At 31.0% G+C, this 19,496-nt stretch overlaps 3 protein-coding genes across 3 annotated transcripts in view; 2 read left to right on the top strand and 1 right to left on the bottom strand.

The window, feature by feature from the left end:
- The first annotated feature begins 3,656 nt into the window (after positions 1-3,656).
- LOC126832859 (uncharacterized) lies at positions 3,657-4,405 on the top strand. The gene has a single exon (XM_050563876.1). It carries the CDS (start codon positions 3,733-3,735, stop codon positions 4,375-4,377), a length of 645 nt encoding a protein of 214 aa, XP_050419833.1. The 5' UTR covers positions 3,657-3,732; the 3' UTR covers positions 4,378-4,405.
- A 2,075-nt stretch (positions 4,406-6,480) lies between these two features.
- LOC126832826 (4-hydroxy-2-oxoglutarate aldolase, mitochondrial-like) lies at positions 6,481-9,464 on the top strand. The gene is made up of 7 exons (XM_050563810.1): positions 6,481-6,704; positions 7,335-7,463; positions 7,882-7,979; positions 8,405-8,563; positions 8,918-9,014; positions 9,107-9,240; positions 9,293-9,464. Exons 1-7 carry the CDS (start codon positions 6,521-6,523, stop codon positions 9,440-9,442), a joined length of 951 nt encoding a protein of 316 aa, XP_050419767.1. The 5' UTR covers positions 6,481-6,520; the 3' UTR covers positions 9,443-9,464.
- Positions 9,465-9,729: 265 nt separating this feature from the next.
- Positions 9,730-19,496, bottom strand: part of LOC126832820 (peroxidase-like) — a 30,265-nt gene continuing 20,498 nt past the window's right edge. Inside the window, exons 5-13 of the mRNA XM_050563801.1 lie at positions 13,698-13,879; positions 13,056-13,254; positions 12,110-12,307; positions 11,500-11,647; positions 11,256-11,415; positions 11,015-11,185; positions 10,753-10,951; positions 10,510-10,615; positions 9,730-10,433 (exon numbers count right to left, since the gene is read on the bottom strand). Of these exons, the coding sequence (XP_050419758.1) occupies positions 10,364-10,433; positions 10,510-10,615; positions 10,753-10,951; positions 11,015-11,185; positions 11,256-11,415; positions 11,500-11,647; positions 12,110-12,307; positions 13,056-13,254; positions 13,698-13,879 (1,433 nt within the window). The 3' untranslated portion in view covers positions 9,730-10,363. The remainder of the gene's footprint in view (positions 10,434-10,509; positions 10,616-10,752; positions 10,952-11,014; positions 11,186-11,255; positions 11,416-11,499; positions 11,648-12,109; positions 12,308-13,055; positions 13,255-13,697; positions 13,880-19,496) is intronic.

Genomic DNA, 19,496 nt, shown 5'->3' with positions numbered 1-19,496 from the left:
TCATTCAATCTAAATCTGCATATTAAAAAAAAAGGTGTCGCTGATATAAAGATGCAATTCGTGTTGCGTTCTTGACTCATGCGCATTAATACAATTTAAAATTTGATTGCCATATTGGTTCAAAATATATTAGGTATGATGCAGGCCTTAACTAGTAGGCAATTTTATACGTGGCCAAAAAAAATAGTAAAACAGTTTTTTTCTTATATAACAAGCCCACGAATATAGAATATGTTTACTGGCATTGAAAATTAAAACCGTTACAAAAGACATTGCTGTCGTAACTACATTTACAATATTTAGAATTACATTTAACTAAAAATACATGTAATTGCATTTAATAATTGTATATATTTTTAATAAACACATATACGTTGTTAAAATTCGTTCATTTTATTTTTTTATGAACACAATTGATTGAAAACATAAAAAGAAAAGCGATATTTAAAATTAATATTATTAAATCACGGTATTGATAATATTTCATATTGATACGACAAAAATGTTTTAAACAACATACAGTCTAGTTTTCTAACCTATTAATTAATAATTATAATAATCTAATTAATACATTAGACAAAAAACATTTTATTTTCCTTGAATCGCTTTTATTTATGAAAAAGAAGTAATATTTCAGATTTCAATTTTCTAGGACAATTTTAAATGATTCCTATAGAACCATATTTTTTCCATTGAATTAAAACGTATAAAATATATTTTTAATTAAAATTTGCATTAAAGTTCAGAACAGATAAATACTAGATACTCACGGTAAGAGATCACTATTTATCTTATTGGGGAAAGCAACAAACTAAAACTATTATATGCAACTAGCATTTCAACAAGTATTTTGACATCCCTTAAAAACAGTAAAAATACAGCCAAACATACACCTGTACAACAAAGGTAGGAACCGGCTATAACTTCATCAGACACCCATCAGAAAACCTAGAGATGAAAGGTAAATAATTGCATCAATACTAGTCTAGCGAAGGAAAACGTTGTAAAACCTATTTGAAAAAGTGAAAAACACCTGCTAAAACATCAGATTTTACAACATAAATTGTAATAGGTTAGAAGTTAATTGTAAAATTATAGGGTGAAACATAAAAATTATTTTCAAATAATTACAATAGTCAATAATGATATTCACGAAATAAGTAATATATTTCTAGAAGTGATATATTAAATTAAGAAGTAAATATAGACAATAAGTAGTACAGACATTGTTTTAAAAGGCAAGCGTGGAATCTAGTAGAAAAATGAGAAAAATATGAAAAAAACGATAACAGCGATAACCAATTATATCATGCTATTGCAGAGTATTTACTATTTATATTGACAATATTAAAATATATTTTTCAAGGATCTTGACTAAAATAACTTTATTACAACACACTAAAATTAATCTGCAGATTAGAACTGATATGGTAAAAAATAAAAATACAATTTTTAAACTGGCTTTAATTTTAAAGTACTAGTGAATATTCTTTTAATATTATTATGATACCTGATTTCGCCTACATTTTCTCGTTATTATTTTTTAAAACCTAAACACAAATAAGATTTGACTTGGTCGCTATAAAGTTTTAATTTTTAATATACATCCCTACAAAATATATGAAAATTAATTTTCTTTATTTTGTAATACTGTAATTAAATAAGTAATAAAACGAGAAAAATATGAATTGAAAAAAATTATTAAAAATGAAGCTATAGAGATACCACCAAAAACCGACGACATATTTATGGTGTAAGATATTGTTTTCTATATTTTCAAAACCTTATGGCTGCTACAAAAAAAAATTAAGATGTTTTAAGAAATAGCTAGTTTTATACATAAAATTACGGCTGTTTGGAGTTCTCTTAAGTGGTGAAGTAAAAGATAAAAATGTACATTTATTTGTAGTTTTAATAATAGAAATTATTTAGTGTAAGCAAAAAAACATGAAATTAATAAAAAATTCGTCGTATGCCTTACCGACGAGTTTTTTACATTTTTTAAAAGGTGTTCCTGTTGTGGTCAAAATAGTTTTTATAAGATAAAATATGTTTACATCTGTGAACAGAATGTCAGACCTGTTTTTTTTACGAAAAACGAATGTGTGGCGTCATCACAAGTTTAAGTTTCTAATTGAACTTAATGGAAATAAGAAATACACTAGTATTACTATTCGAGTGGTAACAGAAATATGATGAGTTACTTAAATACTCGAACGGCAGTAATTAACAAAGCACTTGTAGTAAGTTTCTTTAATACGACTTATCATAATATTATGTAAATAATTACAGTAAAACGCTTAACCTTAACCTTGTCGATTATTGACAAAAACATCAAAACTATGTATTTTACTCAGTATATTACTGTAATCGTCAGTAATGTTATATTATTATATCAATTAAAATAACAGAACCGACCGTGACACGTGGCTGTGAGAAATAGAAATTAATTTTGCTAATCCCTAATTAGAGGCAGTCAAACCGAAGTCTAAAATAACATTAAGCAGACGTGATACCTCTATAATTAATTTCTAGGCATAATGAAATTATTATGGTGTACGTGTTAGAGACAAACTACACAGAACAGAATTTCAATGAACGTTGTTACAAACCTTTGCCGAACCACAGCAAACATTAAATTACTTAAAAAAAATAACATACAACTATATTGATACCTTGAAGTTGCAGCAGTAAGTGTTATAACGAAACCGAATAACAAATTGTATAACTTAAAACTCCAACCTTGGAGTTATTCAGCACATAATTGATTAACTGCCTACTTCTTTTATTACGTGGAAAATCGTTAAAAAATTCTAGACAATTACAATAATATAAATGTTCCTAATAACAGTCAAGCTGCAAGAATAAATAATATTACTAGAAACCTTATAGAGTCTTGCTATTTATCTTAAAAACAATTAAATATATATTAAATTATATGTATTGCCAGTACTCTCCAGCAGTAATAATTATTTAACATTTACAACGTCATAACCTTTGTAATTATTATATTATAAGTTAAAGTGAGCTTACATTAATTTTTTTTATTTCTTGTTGATATTTTGATAGGATCTTACAATTGATTTTTATGTTGTTTCATATATTGTTACTTATTATGAGAAATCATATTTTAATTCCATGTACCCTACATTGTGTTTGATTAAAAATATATAGTTAGTTTATATAGATACTCATAATTAATACAATACGAATATTGAATAATTTGTAAGGGCGTTCAAATATGAAATGTACAAATAAGGCACACTTCGCTATAAGCAAGGCAAGGTTTTGTCACTTTTATTACAAGGGTTTTAGTGTAAATAAAATTAACGAAGGCAAGGGGTAGATTAATTTTGTTTGAACAAAAATCCGCTAAAATTCAAGAAAACAAAAACTAGTATTGGATTTGAAGCCTTACGTTCAATTGTTGTGTAAGTAAACTGAATTACTGAGTAACAGCATGAACTTGAAAAAAAAAGCCAAGGTCAAAATATTTAGATGTCAACAATAAAATTGTATTTTATTGTAAAACGTGTTAGTAGATTTATTCGCAAACGGATTGTTTTTGTACAGAAAAACTTAAGATTAGATATCGATTAGTTGACGTCTTGGTACCACTATAAGTATAAAAGGTCATCTCGTGATTCCTTCAATAGAGTAATTTTCGACAAGAGTTGAACATTAATAATTTGAACCAATTTCCGGCAAGAAGTTCTAACGACAATTTTAACGATGAAAGTGTTCATTTTTTTGTGCGTATTAAAGGTACTCGTGGTGCATTGCAACGATGACAATGAAGACAACGATAAATCCATGCTAATGTGTATGAAAGACAACTTTTCGCTATGCGGCGAAGTAAATTACCCCCGAAGGTGTTTAAATTTGGACTCGGTAGTCATAGCCAACAAATTTTATCTACACAACCGATTGGAATCTCTCGTTATAGACTTAGCGCTGGACGGATCCAGGTGCGTAGTGCTCTTCAACGAGTTCCTATGCCAAGGGTCCTATTTAATATTGAACGGGACAGATTATCCTAGTGCCGTACTGTATGAATTTGATTTCTCCAACCGAGCGGTTTCCGTTGTAGCTTGTTCGGATAAATTGCTGGATAGGCTAAATTCAACGAGGTCCAACCGCAGCTCAGAATACACGAGGGACGCAATTCCATCAAATTCATTTGTGGTTGACAAAAAACAACATCTCGAAAACTACAGTAATTACAAACAGGCGACTTCCGGCGGTGGCTTGAAGGGATTTTTCGATTGGAACTCTGAGTACAAGCATTCGGACGAAACTCAAAATCCAAAAACACCATTAACAGTACCAATGAATGACAAAGCCGATCGTAAAAAACTATTAGACATTCATTATTAACTGTATTGCATTGATGCACACTCGTATTAAGGTAATCAGTAATTTATGTCTTCTTAAAATTTAACCCAACAATACTCTATACCTAATCGAGTCTATAAAAACAATAGATATAAAATGTATGCTAACTTTATTCAAATATAATCAAACTATTATTTATCACATAGATTATAAATTCTTGTACGCGTTTTTATTTTATTATTATTATTGGTTTTTAATTTGAGGATTTTTCATAAATAAAAGCGATGCAAAGAAAATAAAATGTTTTTTGTCTAATGTATTAATTAGATTATTATTATAATTAATTAATAGGTTAGAAAACTAGACTGCATGTTGTTTAAACATTTTTGTCGTATCAATATGAAATACTATCATTACCGTGATTTAATTATGTTAATTTCAAATATGGCATTTATTTTTATATTTTCAAATAATAATTGTGTTTATAAATTAAACGCATTTCAACAAAGTATGTGTGTTTATTAAAAATTATACAATTACATGTATTTTTAGTTAAATGTTATCCTAAATATTGTAGGCTTAAAAATGTAGTAAAAAATCAAAGGCCTTTGTAACGGTGTTCATTTTTAGCTTTTAAAGGCCAGTAAACATTTTATATTCGTGGGCCTGTTATGTGACAAAAAAAAATGTTTTTGTAATTTGGTTGGCCACATTTAAAATTGCCTACTGCTTAGGGCCTGCATCTAGTCCGGTCCTTTTAATAGTAAAGCTTAGCCTATGTAACAGATATTATTAAAGAAAAAAAAACCCCGTCTTCACTGAAGCTGGAAAACTGTTATAATTAATACAACTAGTATTTGAGGGCAGTCGTCAAGAACTCTTTATCTACTATACTACATTTCTTTTTATAAAATAAACATATTTTTTTATAAAATCGTCAGGTTTTTGCCGCTTTTCGAGTTTTTTTTAGTAAAATTATTTTATCTAAACCCGCATATTTAAAAAAAATATAGGTGTAGCTAATATCAATCACAAAATGCAATTTGTGTTGCTTCCTTGACTTATACATATTAATACCATTTTAAATTTTATTGCCAATAAAAATTCAACATTTTAATGCGATATTAGTTCAAAATATATTAGGTAATTGCCATAACTAATAACGGCTTCAATTATTTAAAAATTATTATACGCCATCAAAAAGGACCAGTTCGATTCAAAACTATTATACTAGAAGAAGTTGCCTTGACACCATATTTTATACAAAACAAATCTTTAACCACTGTAAACAGCTTAACAATCATTGGGAATTTTATTCGAAGGAGTTATATTGAGGATAGGTAATGATATTTATTATATAAAAAGAGTAGGCGTCAAACATAATTGCAGTCTTTATATTTTCCTGTAAATATATAACTGACAAAGTATACAAAAAAGTAATTTAAATACATTTAACCAGACGCCTTTATAATTTATAAACGCATATTATTATTATAGTAAGCCGAGTTTAAAAATATTGTGTTATTTATTAAATATAATTCATTTTCGCGGAAGCACGTTTTGACGAGTGATGAACGCCGACAAAAACAACTACTCAGCGGCCGCACTTAATTCCTCACCAATACTTTTATATACAATAATATCAAGTGTTTTTTATACTGGTTATCGACCAGCCATTGTTTTCATTACAAAATTTTGATATTCATAGGTAAATAAAAATACCATATAGGTTGACACTTGACATTATTAACTTGTTATTTGATTTTTAAAAGTTACCCTTTAAACCTACCTTTAAAAAAAATATTTTTAAATTGAACATTTTTAACTATTTTTTTTTTGTTCGTTCAATGCCTACACCAACGTTTTATTTGCCACTTTACTTGGCTAAAACGAATAGTTCTTCGAATATATTATTACTGTAACACGACTCGTGAATGACCCGCTGCCATATACCTATGGCATTTGCCTAGAACTACTTTTTTTTTGAAAATAAAATTTATTGGATATGGAGATCCAAAGAAGACCATCACGGTTCTAACGTATCAAATAACCAAATGGAACAGCTACATTACACCGATTCTAAACAGGACGTATACAATGGCTGTTACATCATCAAAATGAATAGAGTAAGATACGGCTTCTATCTGAAGTACATTATTTATTGAAACGCCATTCCACAAGCAACATGCGTCTTGTTCCGAGCGTTTTCTTTCGGCCTTTCTTTAGAAGGTTCAGTCATAAGGCAAACTCAAATTTTGATCTTCGCGGTGTCTTTGTGCCTATACCGACTCCATATCAGGCGAATGGCAATGTTGATTACGACGCATTGGCGGCCAATTTCGAGCGATGGGAAAAGATACCATTTAAAGGTGAGAACAAGATCACAATATAATATTATATTAACTAATATTAATGTATGTTTTGCATAACTTATTTAACCACATCATATCAATAAAAAGATGTTTAAATCGTGTATCAATAACTAGTTTATATGTTAGGCACGCTATGATAATGCATTTATGATATATATATATATATATCATATCTATGTATATTTTAACTAGAAACGTAAGCTATAGTTTATTAATCGATCATGTTGAATACCGAAAGTGCTTTACTAGAGCCACTTGAGTTTACCGATTAGTTTTATCATGTTATCTAAACTTATAGATTACATAGCGAAATATGAATTATGAAATATTTGTTTTCGAGTCAAACATTTTAGGTACAACCTAAAAATAGGCTAATAATAAGTATATATATATGCATATTAAATACAAAAAGCTGTTACTACAATAAATAGCATAAATACTCATCTATGTTATCAATATTATAATTAAAAACAGAGTTCTTAATTATCTTCATATATTTGTCTTAGATTTAACTAAATTTGTATGTAAATATACTATTATTATAAAATACTTGTGTGATAATAGACAAATAATTTCTACCGAATTCAAAATGTGTTCAATAGTAATGGACATTTTTGTTATTTACAGGTTATTGTGTAGGTGGGTCAAATGGCGAGGGCCCTTATTTAAAAGCAGAAGAAAAATTGGAAATGGTATCAAAAGTCAGGTCAATGATCGGCAAAGATCGTTTACTGATTGCTGGCACGACTTGCGAATGTGAGTTAAAAAAGTCCCAATTTTGTCCGTTATACTGAGTAATGCAACATAGACTTTTTTGTTTTTGAGAGTATTTTGAAATCATAATTAAGATTCATAAATGCCGAACGATCAATTAATTTGAATTAAAAAAAAATTATTAATCAAGTATGATTGCATAAAAATATAGCAATGTCAATTATGTTACATAATTTGTATTTTAACATTTTTTTAAAAATACCCAAAGACTTATGAACTATTTTTAAATTAAAAATGTTTTATTGTTAAATACCTACTAAGCAGTAATATACAAAAGGTTTTATGATGAAAATTAAAAAATACCTTTACAATTATGTAAAATCTCAATCAAAGTTATTCTCTATTTTCGTGTAAATCATAAACTAACATGCAAAAATGAATTTTAACTATTGTTCCGCAGCCACTAAACTAACGTGCGAGCTAAGTAAAGCAGCTGCAGATGTTGGAGCAGATGGTGTCCTCGTGATGACTCCGTTTTACTTCAAAACTCGAATGACGGTAATACTAATGAGTAATTTATAATTCAACTTTTTCTATAATAAACCATATTTATAAGTTGTTCAGACATCAATCGACGATGGAATAATTTATTAAGTTGTCATTACCGAGTTGATTTAGTGTAACTGGTATTAAAATATAACTGTAAAATTAATTACAAATTTTACATTCTAGTTGTTCGTTAGAACATTTTTACTTATACAATTATACTTAATAACGTTAACCAAATTGTGAAAAGAGTTATTAATATATATGTGTATATACATTTTATTGAATTGTTTTTACTGTTATTTTTTAATAAAATAACTTGAAACGATAAAAAAAATTTACGAATTAAAAGTAAAGTCAATTACTTGACTTTTAAACCATACACAGTGTATTGTATAAGTGTATAATAATTTTATTAATTATGAAACTGTATTCAGGAGGATTCTATGCATGATCATTTCATATCAGTAGCTGACGCTTGTCCGGCGCCTGTAATAGTCTATAACATGGTACCAGTTACGGGTATCGATTTGAGTGTTCAAATATTGAAGAAAATGGCTTTACATCCAAATATAAAAGGCGTCAAAGACAGAGATGTAAGTACTCAAAAAGTGTTTCGTAGTGTATAATTGGGTCAATGGAGTTATTAAAGATTATCTGATAAAATATCCTTTGTTTCAAATTTCAATTACAGGATTTAATCTGTTTAAGACAAACCAATTAAATAATATATAATACATGTAAACTGTACAGTTTTTCATATTTATGATTTAAAGACAAAAATAATCACTTAACTTAATTACAAAAAGCTGACTAAGGCGTGGTCAAGTGTATTCGTAGATTCATTTATGTACTCTATTAGCCGCTTGAGTTTGCAACTATAAAATGAAATAAATATTTTCAAACGGTTTATTTATTATTCGGTCTAATAAGATTATGTATTTTGTTAGATGGGAAAATTAGCTTCTTTGGTTATTGAAACAAAAAATTTAGACTTTGAAGTAGTCGCCGGTTCGGCCAGTTATTTATTGGCCGCAATGCTTGTTGGTAAGTAAGAAAGGAAACTGATTGTGACTTATAAATTATTTGTTTTACATTTTTTTATCAATCTAACCATAGTAATCTACTGTTGTGTGTAGGTTGTTCTGGTGGAATTAACGGTCTGGCAGCCGTACTCGGAGATCCATTGTGTAAAATGCACGAGTTGGCCGTTTCGGGTCAATGGGAGAAAGCATTGACTTTACAAAAACAACTCGTTAATATCGATCTACTGGTAATAAATAATAATGTTAATCATATAGTTTCCTAATGTTTATTTTTTGTAGCTAATGCAAGAATGCGGACCGGCCGGTTTAAAGGTTGCTATGGACCTTTTGGGTTATCGTGGTGGCCTTTGCCGTTTACCACTGCCACAGATTGGCGCAGAAAAAATAAATAAAATCAAGTCTGAGCTAAAAAAAGCTGGATTTTTATAATGATTTTTTATACTTAAATATAAAATAAAAACATCTTTTAACTAGGTAGTTTTTTTTATTTCTAAAATTATTAGACCTTATCACTCAGCTTCATGTTTTAAAGCAAGGGGATTTATAACCTTGTGACGCAGACCTTAAGTAAATGGGTAAAATCTATATTATATTATCTATTCACTATGTATTGAGTAATAATTTAACTCTGAATGGTCTAAAGGCGGAATGAAGCAACACCGTTTTTTTTTTTTTATATAAAGTAACTTTATATTATTTTTTAGGTATACAAATACACATAAAGACATTTAAATGTAGGTAAAACATAAAATTATTTTAAAAATAATTGTTCTTTTCTAAATAAATTAATAATTAACTAATTCTAATTTAGGAATAAAATCATATCATTATTATAATACCGTGGTGGTTAAGTACAAGGTACACTTAGGTTGTTCTTATTTAGAATAATAAATATGTTTTACAAAGATCATAAGCAAAAACAAAATACAATAATATTTAGGTAAGTTAATTTTTTTTTCGACATTTTGCCATGGCACGTTTGAAAATTTGGACACATAAAACTTGTTAACATCGAGAAAACAATAATGTCATTAAGTACTACATTAAGCCATTGTAGGACAATAATTAAAACACAAGAAATACAAGAAACATTTTGTTTTGTAGATGCTCGATTAAGCCCACTGCGGTACAAAAATAAATATTTGGCGAATCTGTCGATTGGCTTGTGGACATTTGGTAACACTAATATTTAATTAATAATTTATCCTTAACGCGACTAAATTATTTAAAAATAATTAAAAAAATATTTAATACCTATTTAAGACTAACATATATGGTATTATTATGTATGTTACAATATATCACAAGCGCAACGGGACCCGTGTCCGTCACTAAGTACGGTTAAGTTTTTTAGCTCTGAAATCTCCATGGCGTCAAGTCCAGTTCTGCTAAGATTTGTCTGCAAGGTATCAATGCGTTTCTATGGGAATCAATAATACAAGTTATTTCATGGTAAATAGACATTCTATTCTTCGCTAATCACACTTAACACTCACCCGGGATTAATTTGTAGGAACGAATTCCTTTGCATCGTTTGGATGTTGTCACCGGTCAAACACATCAGAGTGGAAAGCGAGAACTTTCTGATCGTCGACAATTGATCTAAAAAAATATGATTTAGTTGATGTTAAAAAAAAAGTATAATTTCAAAAGTTTGGTCAAGATAAAGTACAATCGTGTGGTCGGTTATTATTAAGGTTTTCGTCATTTTTTGGCATTTTATTTGTGTGCGTGCATACCGGGTGTGAACGCTCCTGGCGATATGTCGTATTCGTAGTAGAATCTGTCTCCGGCCTTGTAACGGAAGAACCCTTCGCCCAAGATACATCTAAACGACGGCGTGGTCAACGAGCCCGGCATGATTCTCTCCAGCATTCCGCCTACTAGATAATCGATGTCGTCCACCGTCGGATAGATCCTGGCCAACCTCTCGATTCTCTGTAACCAAACCACGATGAATTATTATTTTATTGTTTTGCCCGATTGGCATTTTCGTCTCACCTCTTCGTCCATCACGTCCCTCAGTTCGTCGAACGACGTGGCTTTTGGCAATCCGCAGAGAGATCTAAAATGATTGTAAGACGGTATGCCCATGTCTCTGCCTCGTTGTATGTCCTTGGCTACCAAATCTTGTCCCAGCGGGCCGTTTGCCCTGAACAGCAGATCGGTAATCTAAACGGAAAACCAAACACACAGTATATTAATACCGGAATTGTGTACGGTTCCGAAACGGTCGACTTGCTTCTTCGCTGAAGAATATATCTTGCGCTTGTTGCGGTTGGGTGGCAATGCCTCGCAGGAACATGTCGTAGTTGCCAGGCCTTTGTATGATACCGGGCTTGTTCATCCACTCGCTGAACCGCGTTGGGGCCGCTCCGTTTTCTCGGTCTTCGTTGACCAGACTGTGGGGAAAACAGAATGGCAGAATTAACAACTGCAGAAAAACATGACAAGACAGGACAAGTGCTTCTTATCACGAGACTCACTTGAATACGGAAGGCACGAGGCTGTGCAGAGATCTAAATGCTGCACCGGCGAAACTTGCCAACGTCGAAGGGTTGATGTTGGAGTTGTACAAGTTGCTGTAACCTTGTTTCAGCGTGGACAACCCGTTTTCGCGAACATAGTTTTCGCCTAAGCACAACCAAAGCATAAACCGTTATTTATTAAAGTAAAAGAGGAAATTTCAAATTATTAATAACGTCGATTAAATAGTGTTGTCGAACGTCTGTCGTTTTATCTGTTTGGCGCTTTCGACAGCGCCCAACACATAGCATACGATTATAACTAATTGATTGAAATATACGACCAAATTATATTTTATTAGTAAGTGAAAGTCCTGTGAAATTAATTATATTATAGTTATTTACGGGACATTATTCGGTGTACAGCAGTACTTAATTAATGTCTGGAAAACCATAAAACATATGTCGTTTATTAAATACAACACATTACCACGAGATGAAACAATAATGTTTTATTATATTACTATTGTATCCTTCGTGACAGTTTAATTACAACACGTGGGACATTTTTTTTTCTTCATATCTAATTAATCAAAAAACCTCAATGCGATCTAACTGATAGTGGATTTACCCAAGAGAATAGGAAGAAACTCGTTGTATGTGATGTGTTGTATGATGGCGACAACGAACTTTCGGGCTTCCTGGTACAAAACCTCATCGGACCATGTTGGGTTGAGCAGGGCGAATTCGTTGGCCAAGAAGTTGTGCAACCGCAAAAGCGCCACCTGCGACACGGCCATATTCGGGTGCTGGTTCACTCGGCCGTCGCCTAAAAAATCATAATTCACATTATATTTTACAAGTTACAATAAAAGTCCATTAGAATATTTATTGCGTAAAGCATTTCACTTAATAAAACATATTTTAATTAATATGCGAGTGTCGTGCATTCCAATTCATTTTTTTTTTAATAATATTTTTCGGTGAATTCTTGTCAATTTTTTTTAGATTAGTTTTGTGTTACGGTTAATTATTAAAATATTCTCATTGTTCGGATGAGTTCAAATCCCCAAAAGAATTATAACAATAAACCGTCTACAAATACAATTAAATATATAAGAAAATTATTTATTAACCGAAAGTTTAAGCGTTAGAAAAAGATCAACAGGGTTAAAGGCTAAAGTGGTGAGACCAGAAGACAAGGTTAGACTAGAAAACGTGTGTCACGTACAGTGTTATCATCGTAATGCGGTATTTAAATCCTATCGTTTTTTTTCCTCTAAGGAGAAAGTTTTTCTTTTAAGCTTGCGACGTAAGAAGTTTTTAAAAATAGTCCCATTAATAAACAGTCTATTCCTTTCATATACTAAACCCTTATTATAACTTCATAGTCTAAGTACAATGTAATCACTTAGTATTAAACCTATTTGTTATTTTTAAGCCGTTTGAATGGTGTATTCGATTTTACCATGTACTATTATATTAGTGTTCTGAAATCAAATAAACTGTACATAGTCTGTATGTATTCCGTATGGGATGTTTCAGACTTGTTCAAGCGTTGATTTTTGTCGACGTACCTGATCTGTAGCAAACTTCGACGTTGCTGGCCACATTACAAGATTGAGTAGGTGTGTTGACATTAGGCAAGAACATTCGGCCGTCCCTTGTCAGTTGCGCCCTCAATCTACCTCCTCGGAACGATCTCAAGTTGCCGGCAGTGTTACCCGTCGCACCGTACACTAACGACCCATCCAAGAAATGAGTTGTAGCTATCACCTGAAATTGCGGTATGCAAAATTATTTATGTTGAACCTTACCGTTACCCTGGTGTGTTTATTCTCTATGACAAATTAAAAATTAATGATCTATCGCAATATTATATGTCAGTTCGCATTAACGTCGATTACAAGTTTAACGTGTCTTTTAATGTTTAACTGTTTGCGCATATTAGTATCATATACTCGATTGGCACATCAAATTTTCATTAACCGTTAAATGTATTTATGTAATGTAAGTCTATGCATCAAACACTATTTTCTTGTTGTAATAATAAATAGTTTGTTTTTTAGAGGTGGTTTCATTTTATTTGTCGTTTGTACCTACCCCATTTTTTGTCACGATTTTATTAAAAGTGTTTTTCTTTAGTTTTATGTTTTCTCCAAACATGCTGTTTTAAAAAAAAAAAAAAATAATATTACTTGGATGACGGACATTGTTACCTTTTGTTGGGGCGTAAGTTTGCATCCAAAGTCGTCTGAAGACACTGTCCTCTTGGCCGGTAAACAGGCTGTGCCAAATCTCGAGTAAAAGTGATCGTTGGCCGGTACAGGGATTGGGAAACAGTTGGGATGAAGCGTTTCGATCGGCAACAGTTTTCCGTTACTAGCACAACAGTCGGGCGCTGTAAAATATATAGACAATACCAAATAAGAATAACGATTGGTAAATTAAAAAAAATAAACCAAGAAATATTCATTATTAGGCGGGTCGATTAGTCAGCAAAAGATGTATACCATTTTTTTGAAAAAACCTAATCTGAGTTCACTTGTATTTGTTTCCGCAACTGATCGGTTATGATCGGTTGTGTTTTTTACAACAATAAAAAACTCAAAGGTCGACGGCGATTATGAAAATGTATTGCCCCCTATTTTAACGGAGTTCGACCGACCGACGCCAAAACAAGGAAGTGTGTGACTTGCACAATTTGAGAACCCGTCGGATCGATAAATTATTATTGCAGTTTTCGTTTTGTCTGGAAGTTAATTCGGAATGACGTCACGAATAGCGGGTAAAACCGTTGGACGCCTTTTTATCGTTATTATTTTGTATAATATTTTGTTGTGCGAATAATAATATTGAATGATCCGGTCTGGCATATCCGACGTTGCTCGGTACATATTATATATTATGTCAGCACAATACATCCGCCGCGTTGAATGTATAATGTCAAAGGTAAGCCGAACGCTCAACTTTCTAAGACGATCAATTCCGGAAGAAAGGTAAAAAAAAAAATAACGATTCCGTCATTGACACGCGAGACGCATAATATATAATGATGTGGTGTACATTATAAAGTGCAGAATACATTTATTTTTATAATAAACACACCGGTGCCATAATAATTATGACTGTCGATTGATTTATTCGGGATCGATGGTAAACCGAATTCGCCATTATGCAATAGCTGATACCGCTATCGGGCGAAGAAAAAAAATTCATCGGCCGATTAAGAAGAACAATAATTATAATTAGTTGACTATTAAATTTGCTTTAAACGGTAACGGTCGAAAACCAGAATTTGTATAGCTCCCGGTCATAGTTTATTAAAAAACACACCTAAAGTTATAGCATTGATTATGGCATACTTTTTAATATGGCGTAGTCTGTATTGGCGATACCTATAAGCTATATTGATAATGAACAACAGCCCAGCAGAGACTAATTTACATTTCATAAAAAAAAAATTAAAAATCGGCCCATGATGGTTTTTTAATTGTTTTGCCTATGGATATGTATAGCATTTATGCTTTAAACAAAATATAATATTCATTTTTTTTTAAACAAACGGTATCTTTTTAATGTTTAAAGCAAAAAAAAAAAATGTTTATTTGGTTTGATAAAAGCTTGCTTTTTTACTGGAAACACAATTGTGTCGGTAGGCCTTGTATAATATAGACTATGTAAAAAAAATATGATCAGGTTATCACGACTTTATTTTAAATTTATCTGTAAAACTTTATAAAACGACTTGAGCGCAGTTGTTTCGAAATGAAATTTTTTATCGATAAAATTATCTTGGAAAAATGGAAAATTTAATACATTTATTCAACAGAAGTCCAAAGCTTATGTATACATAAAAGTATACTAGTATAACTTTTTCTTATCTTTAAAGTCTAAACAGAAGCTATGCTCTATAGTATTTCCATAATATAACGAGACGAATATAATAGAAAACAAGAAAATACCAATTTAAATGAATATTTTTTTAAACCAATTCTCTCGTTGTCTCCAAAGAAAATAAGTTTGTAGCAAAATAAACGCAAATGGTATTTACGTGAACTTTCCCGACGACATGAACGAGAAAAAAGTGTATTATATTGTTTGAAACATTTCAGTTAGGTATATTTTTGACATTATGTATTTGTGTCCAATGTCTTGCATAAACCTTATGTAGTTTTTATTTTTGTGATAGCACTTGTAACGTTTTGTTTAAATGAAATGTTGCTTGACCATAATATGATGTTGTCATTAATTTACTCATTTTGTATTAATGGTTATGGATATTTTTGTCGATTTGATTATAGGTTTGGACTGTTATCTCCGCGTAGAGCCGAATTGTAATATTCTTTCAGCTTTCTTGCTCGATGTTTCATTATTATGATGTTCATTAATAATAATTGTTGCGCGTACCGGGCAAGGTGATGGACACACCAATCGGAAACGAAAAGTGCTTACTATGAACACTTCGGTTTGAGTGAAAACGGTTGTCTTCGTCGAAGAAATGGTCACGCACAAAGTCGTCATCGTGGTTATGCTATAATGATTATTATCATTATTCATCATTATAACACTATTGTTGTCAACCGCACGCGAGTGACCATAATATGATAATTATGTAACGACAAAACTAAATGGTCATCGATAGTAAAAGTAACGTTCGACCGAGGAATAAGTATTAGGTATATAACAAGCGCATCTTCGAAACCGTAAAACGGTCGTCGACACGGTGACTCGTTCGAATATTGTTTATTCGCCATCAACAACATTAACATATACCTAATAATTTATAAAACGATATGATTGAGACGGCTACGGTGGTGTTATTACAATATTGAAAAACCTAGATAAACGGGTAGTATAGTGAGATGGACAAAAAAAAAATATCCCATAAAAAAACGTTGTGTTGTCATAAACTTGTAAATGGATGCGGTTAAGGCGTAAAAACTAACCGCACTTGTGTTGGCATATTGTTTATCATTTATTGCTAAAGATACGGTAACTTTTTTTTTTATTAGTTATTTATTTTGTTTTTGTCGAACTCAAAGGCCATTTTGGCTAACTACTATAAAAAAAAAAGTTAGTTATCTCCTAATATTACTTGTTTCCACGACGTGTAGTTGTCGCTTGATGGAATGGAAATAGGTACTACAAAGAATAAAACGAGAAATGTATATTATGTTAATTTTTAGTTAAAAACTTAGATGACTATAACATAAATACATTGATTGTATAAAATATTGGGTTAAACTAAATTGTGTACTTTAATAAGTTGGCTGTTAAGTGTGGCGTAACATCAACGTACAACAAAATAATGGTTCATTAAATTTAAAAGTTTTAATTACCTCAATTTAAACTTATTAGCGCGTTAAATTTATCTTTTTCAAATCGATAATTTATTATAGTAACATAAAGTTACAAAAATTACATAAATTATAAATATATTGTATTCTAATTTGTAGACTTAGTTGCAGATTCCAAGTCTTCGAGTAATTTAATTAATTATACTACGTGCACTTAACACGCTTACAATAATATATTGGCAGAAATACAACTTCAAGAGTAGTTGTATTCGGGGAAGTACCTACTTCATAATAATTTATTTATGACTCGTATAAATGACTTTTTCATTGAATAAGCACTGACGAAACGACTTTGACGTATGAACAAAATTGTTTTTGCAAAAAGTCAAACGGTCGGAAGTAAAAAACTATAAGAACTTAAATGCATATTATATTATCATTTTTAATGGAAATTCTCCACAGCTGAAATAAGCGCTACGCTATAACATATTATTTATAAACAATATTGAACATTGTTGCAGTGAATTATTATCAGTCTATACCGGCTGCGTGGGAAGTCAATGACTTGAACATTGTATGCATAGTTCACATTATGTGGGGATTTATTAAACACAACTATATCGAACATGACGTTGGAACTTTAAAATAGTTATATCACATCGGTCGTACAACCGATGGCAATTGGCCGTCAGCAGTTCTAATTGCCAATTTCTTATACAACAAAACTTGATTACCGACAGGCGAATGCTGAGAATGGTATTTGAATTGGCAGCGCTGCAAATATAATGCGACTTGATTAGGAAGAGTGTTGCCACTATGCTAAATCAAAACCGGAAGTTAAAATCTCTTGCCAATAAACATTTTACGATTAGCGTTAAAGCAAAACTTTAATATTCATGAAAGCAAAAAAAAAAACATAACAACAAAAACTACATCAAGAGCAAACACTAAAAGTCACGGAATATTTTCCATAGAAAAGACCTAGTCTGAGATTCTTTTATCAAAGTTAAACACTATGCACATAAATGTGTGTTTGAAGGCATTTCCTTTAGGGTCCGTGCAATATAATAGTATGACTTAGGTTTGAACAATCTTATACCAGTGAAGTCAAAAAGGAAGGAAACTTACCAGGCTGCAAAAAGAGCGGGGTCACGGTAAATCATAATTAGCATAATTAATTCTGTTTCAGTAATTAAATGGATGTAGAGTTTCGATTTTCATGAAATTACTTCATAATATCATTATTAAACAGCTGCGTAAGGCAAGCGGATGGTATATCCGGCTGCGCCACCCCAAATCAATTAATTGCCTTTGTGAAATTAATTTTCATTGTTACCTCGGCAGTTCAAAGAAGACTCTTTAATTAATAAGCGAATTACAATTTAAAAAGTGAAATTTACGGTAGACGTATTATAGAAAATTGAAAGCTTATATTTGTATAACAATAATATTATGGTTTACTAACCATAAAATATATAACATCCTAATAAATATAAACATCCTAATTTCTAAACCAAATCTTCCTACCAAACACAATGTACACTTTTAATATACAAAGGAAAGAAAGAATTGGCGAATTACAATTTAAAGAATATGAAAGTTTTTTAAGTGATTTGTGTTCCATTTTGCTTCAAGATTTTTGTTATGTAAAATTGTTTACCATGTAACGATCATTCTAATAAAATTAATCAGTTTTTTATCGAATTGATTCTTCGAAAAAGTTTTTATATGGCTAACATAAAGATATTAAGTGCACTTTAAGTATAAAACACTCCATTCATTTCCATACAGCCCTTAGGTTGGAGTACAACAATACCGTTAGTGACAAATGCAATTATTTTACGGAAACCGCATCAATTATTCAGCGTGAACACACCACTATATATTATAGGGTTATTAATCATTTTATGTACTATGAATCTGCTCCAGTTACGGTTTTAAATGAATTTAGTGACCATCAAAACACACGTACATAGCAATATGTACTGGTCATAAATAATCGTTGTTCAAATGCACATGTTTCATGTTTTGAATAACTTGTACACTGTCATTCCGCTTTGAACCGCATACAAACTGCACCAAAGCAAGCCAAAAGGCCAGTTATTTCGAAAAGCCAATAAAAATACCATTATTATATACATTTATTAAAATCAATCAAACTAAAAAAAAGTTAGTCTAACGGGTACATGAGAACTACAACTCTAGTCTGAATCTGCCTTCCCTCCCCCAAAAAAAAAAATTAAACGTAGATGAGTCTTTTCTAATTCTCAAAACTTTTCAGGAAGCAAAATAAAATGAACTTTGTCATTTGACATAATAATAAGAAGAGGAAAATATTTATTTGATATCTCAGCGCGACGATTGGTTGGATTTATTTGATTTTCGCACAGAAATTGTCAAATTGAGATCATTTTTACATGCCTGGTTCTTGTACTTAATTTTTCAACTGTTCAATGTATTTACTACCGTTGAATGTTTCAAGTGTGTCGCGTTTTTTATCATCAATGTCAACATCAAAAAAAATTATCCGCTATAATATCTACCCAGTAAATGGCTACTTGTATTATCTACTGACATGCGATATTATCATACCGTTTATTTATCGAATAATTATGAAGACCTTCAAGGATGCGGTGGCCAAAACGGGGAAGACCGGAATGGGGTAGACTCCCTGACCTCGGACACGGTTTACACGTTCAATGCGAGATATATTATATT

Source organism: Adelges cooleyi, unplaced genomic scaffold, assembly GCF_023614345.1.
Source record: "Adelges cooleyi isolate 19-005CV unplaced genomic scaffold, UGA_ACOO_1.1 ACOO_flye_CR_arks_rails_tigmint_CR_PRNA_167, whole genome shotgun sequence".
Classification (NCBI taxonomy): Eukaryota; Metazoa; Arthropoda; class Insecta; order Hemiptera; family Adelgidae; genus Adelges; species Adelges cooleyi.
The sequence above is the reverse complement of the archived record's forward strand: the minus strand, read 5'-3'. Positions and strand labels throughout refer to the sequence as shown.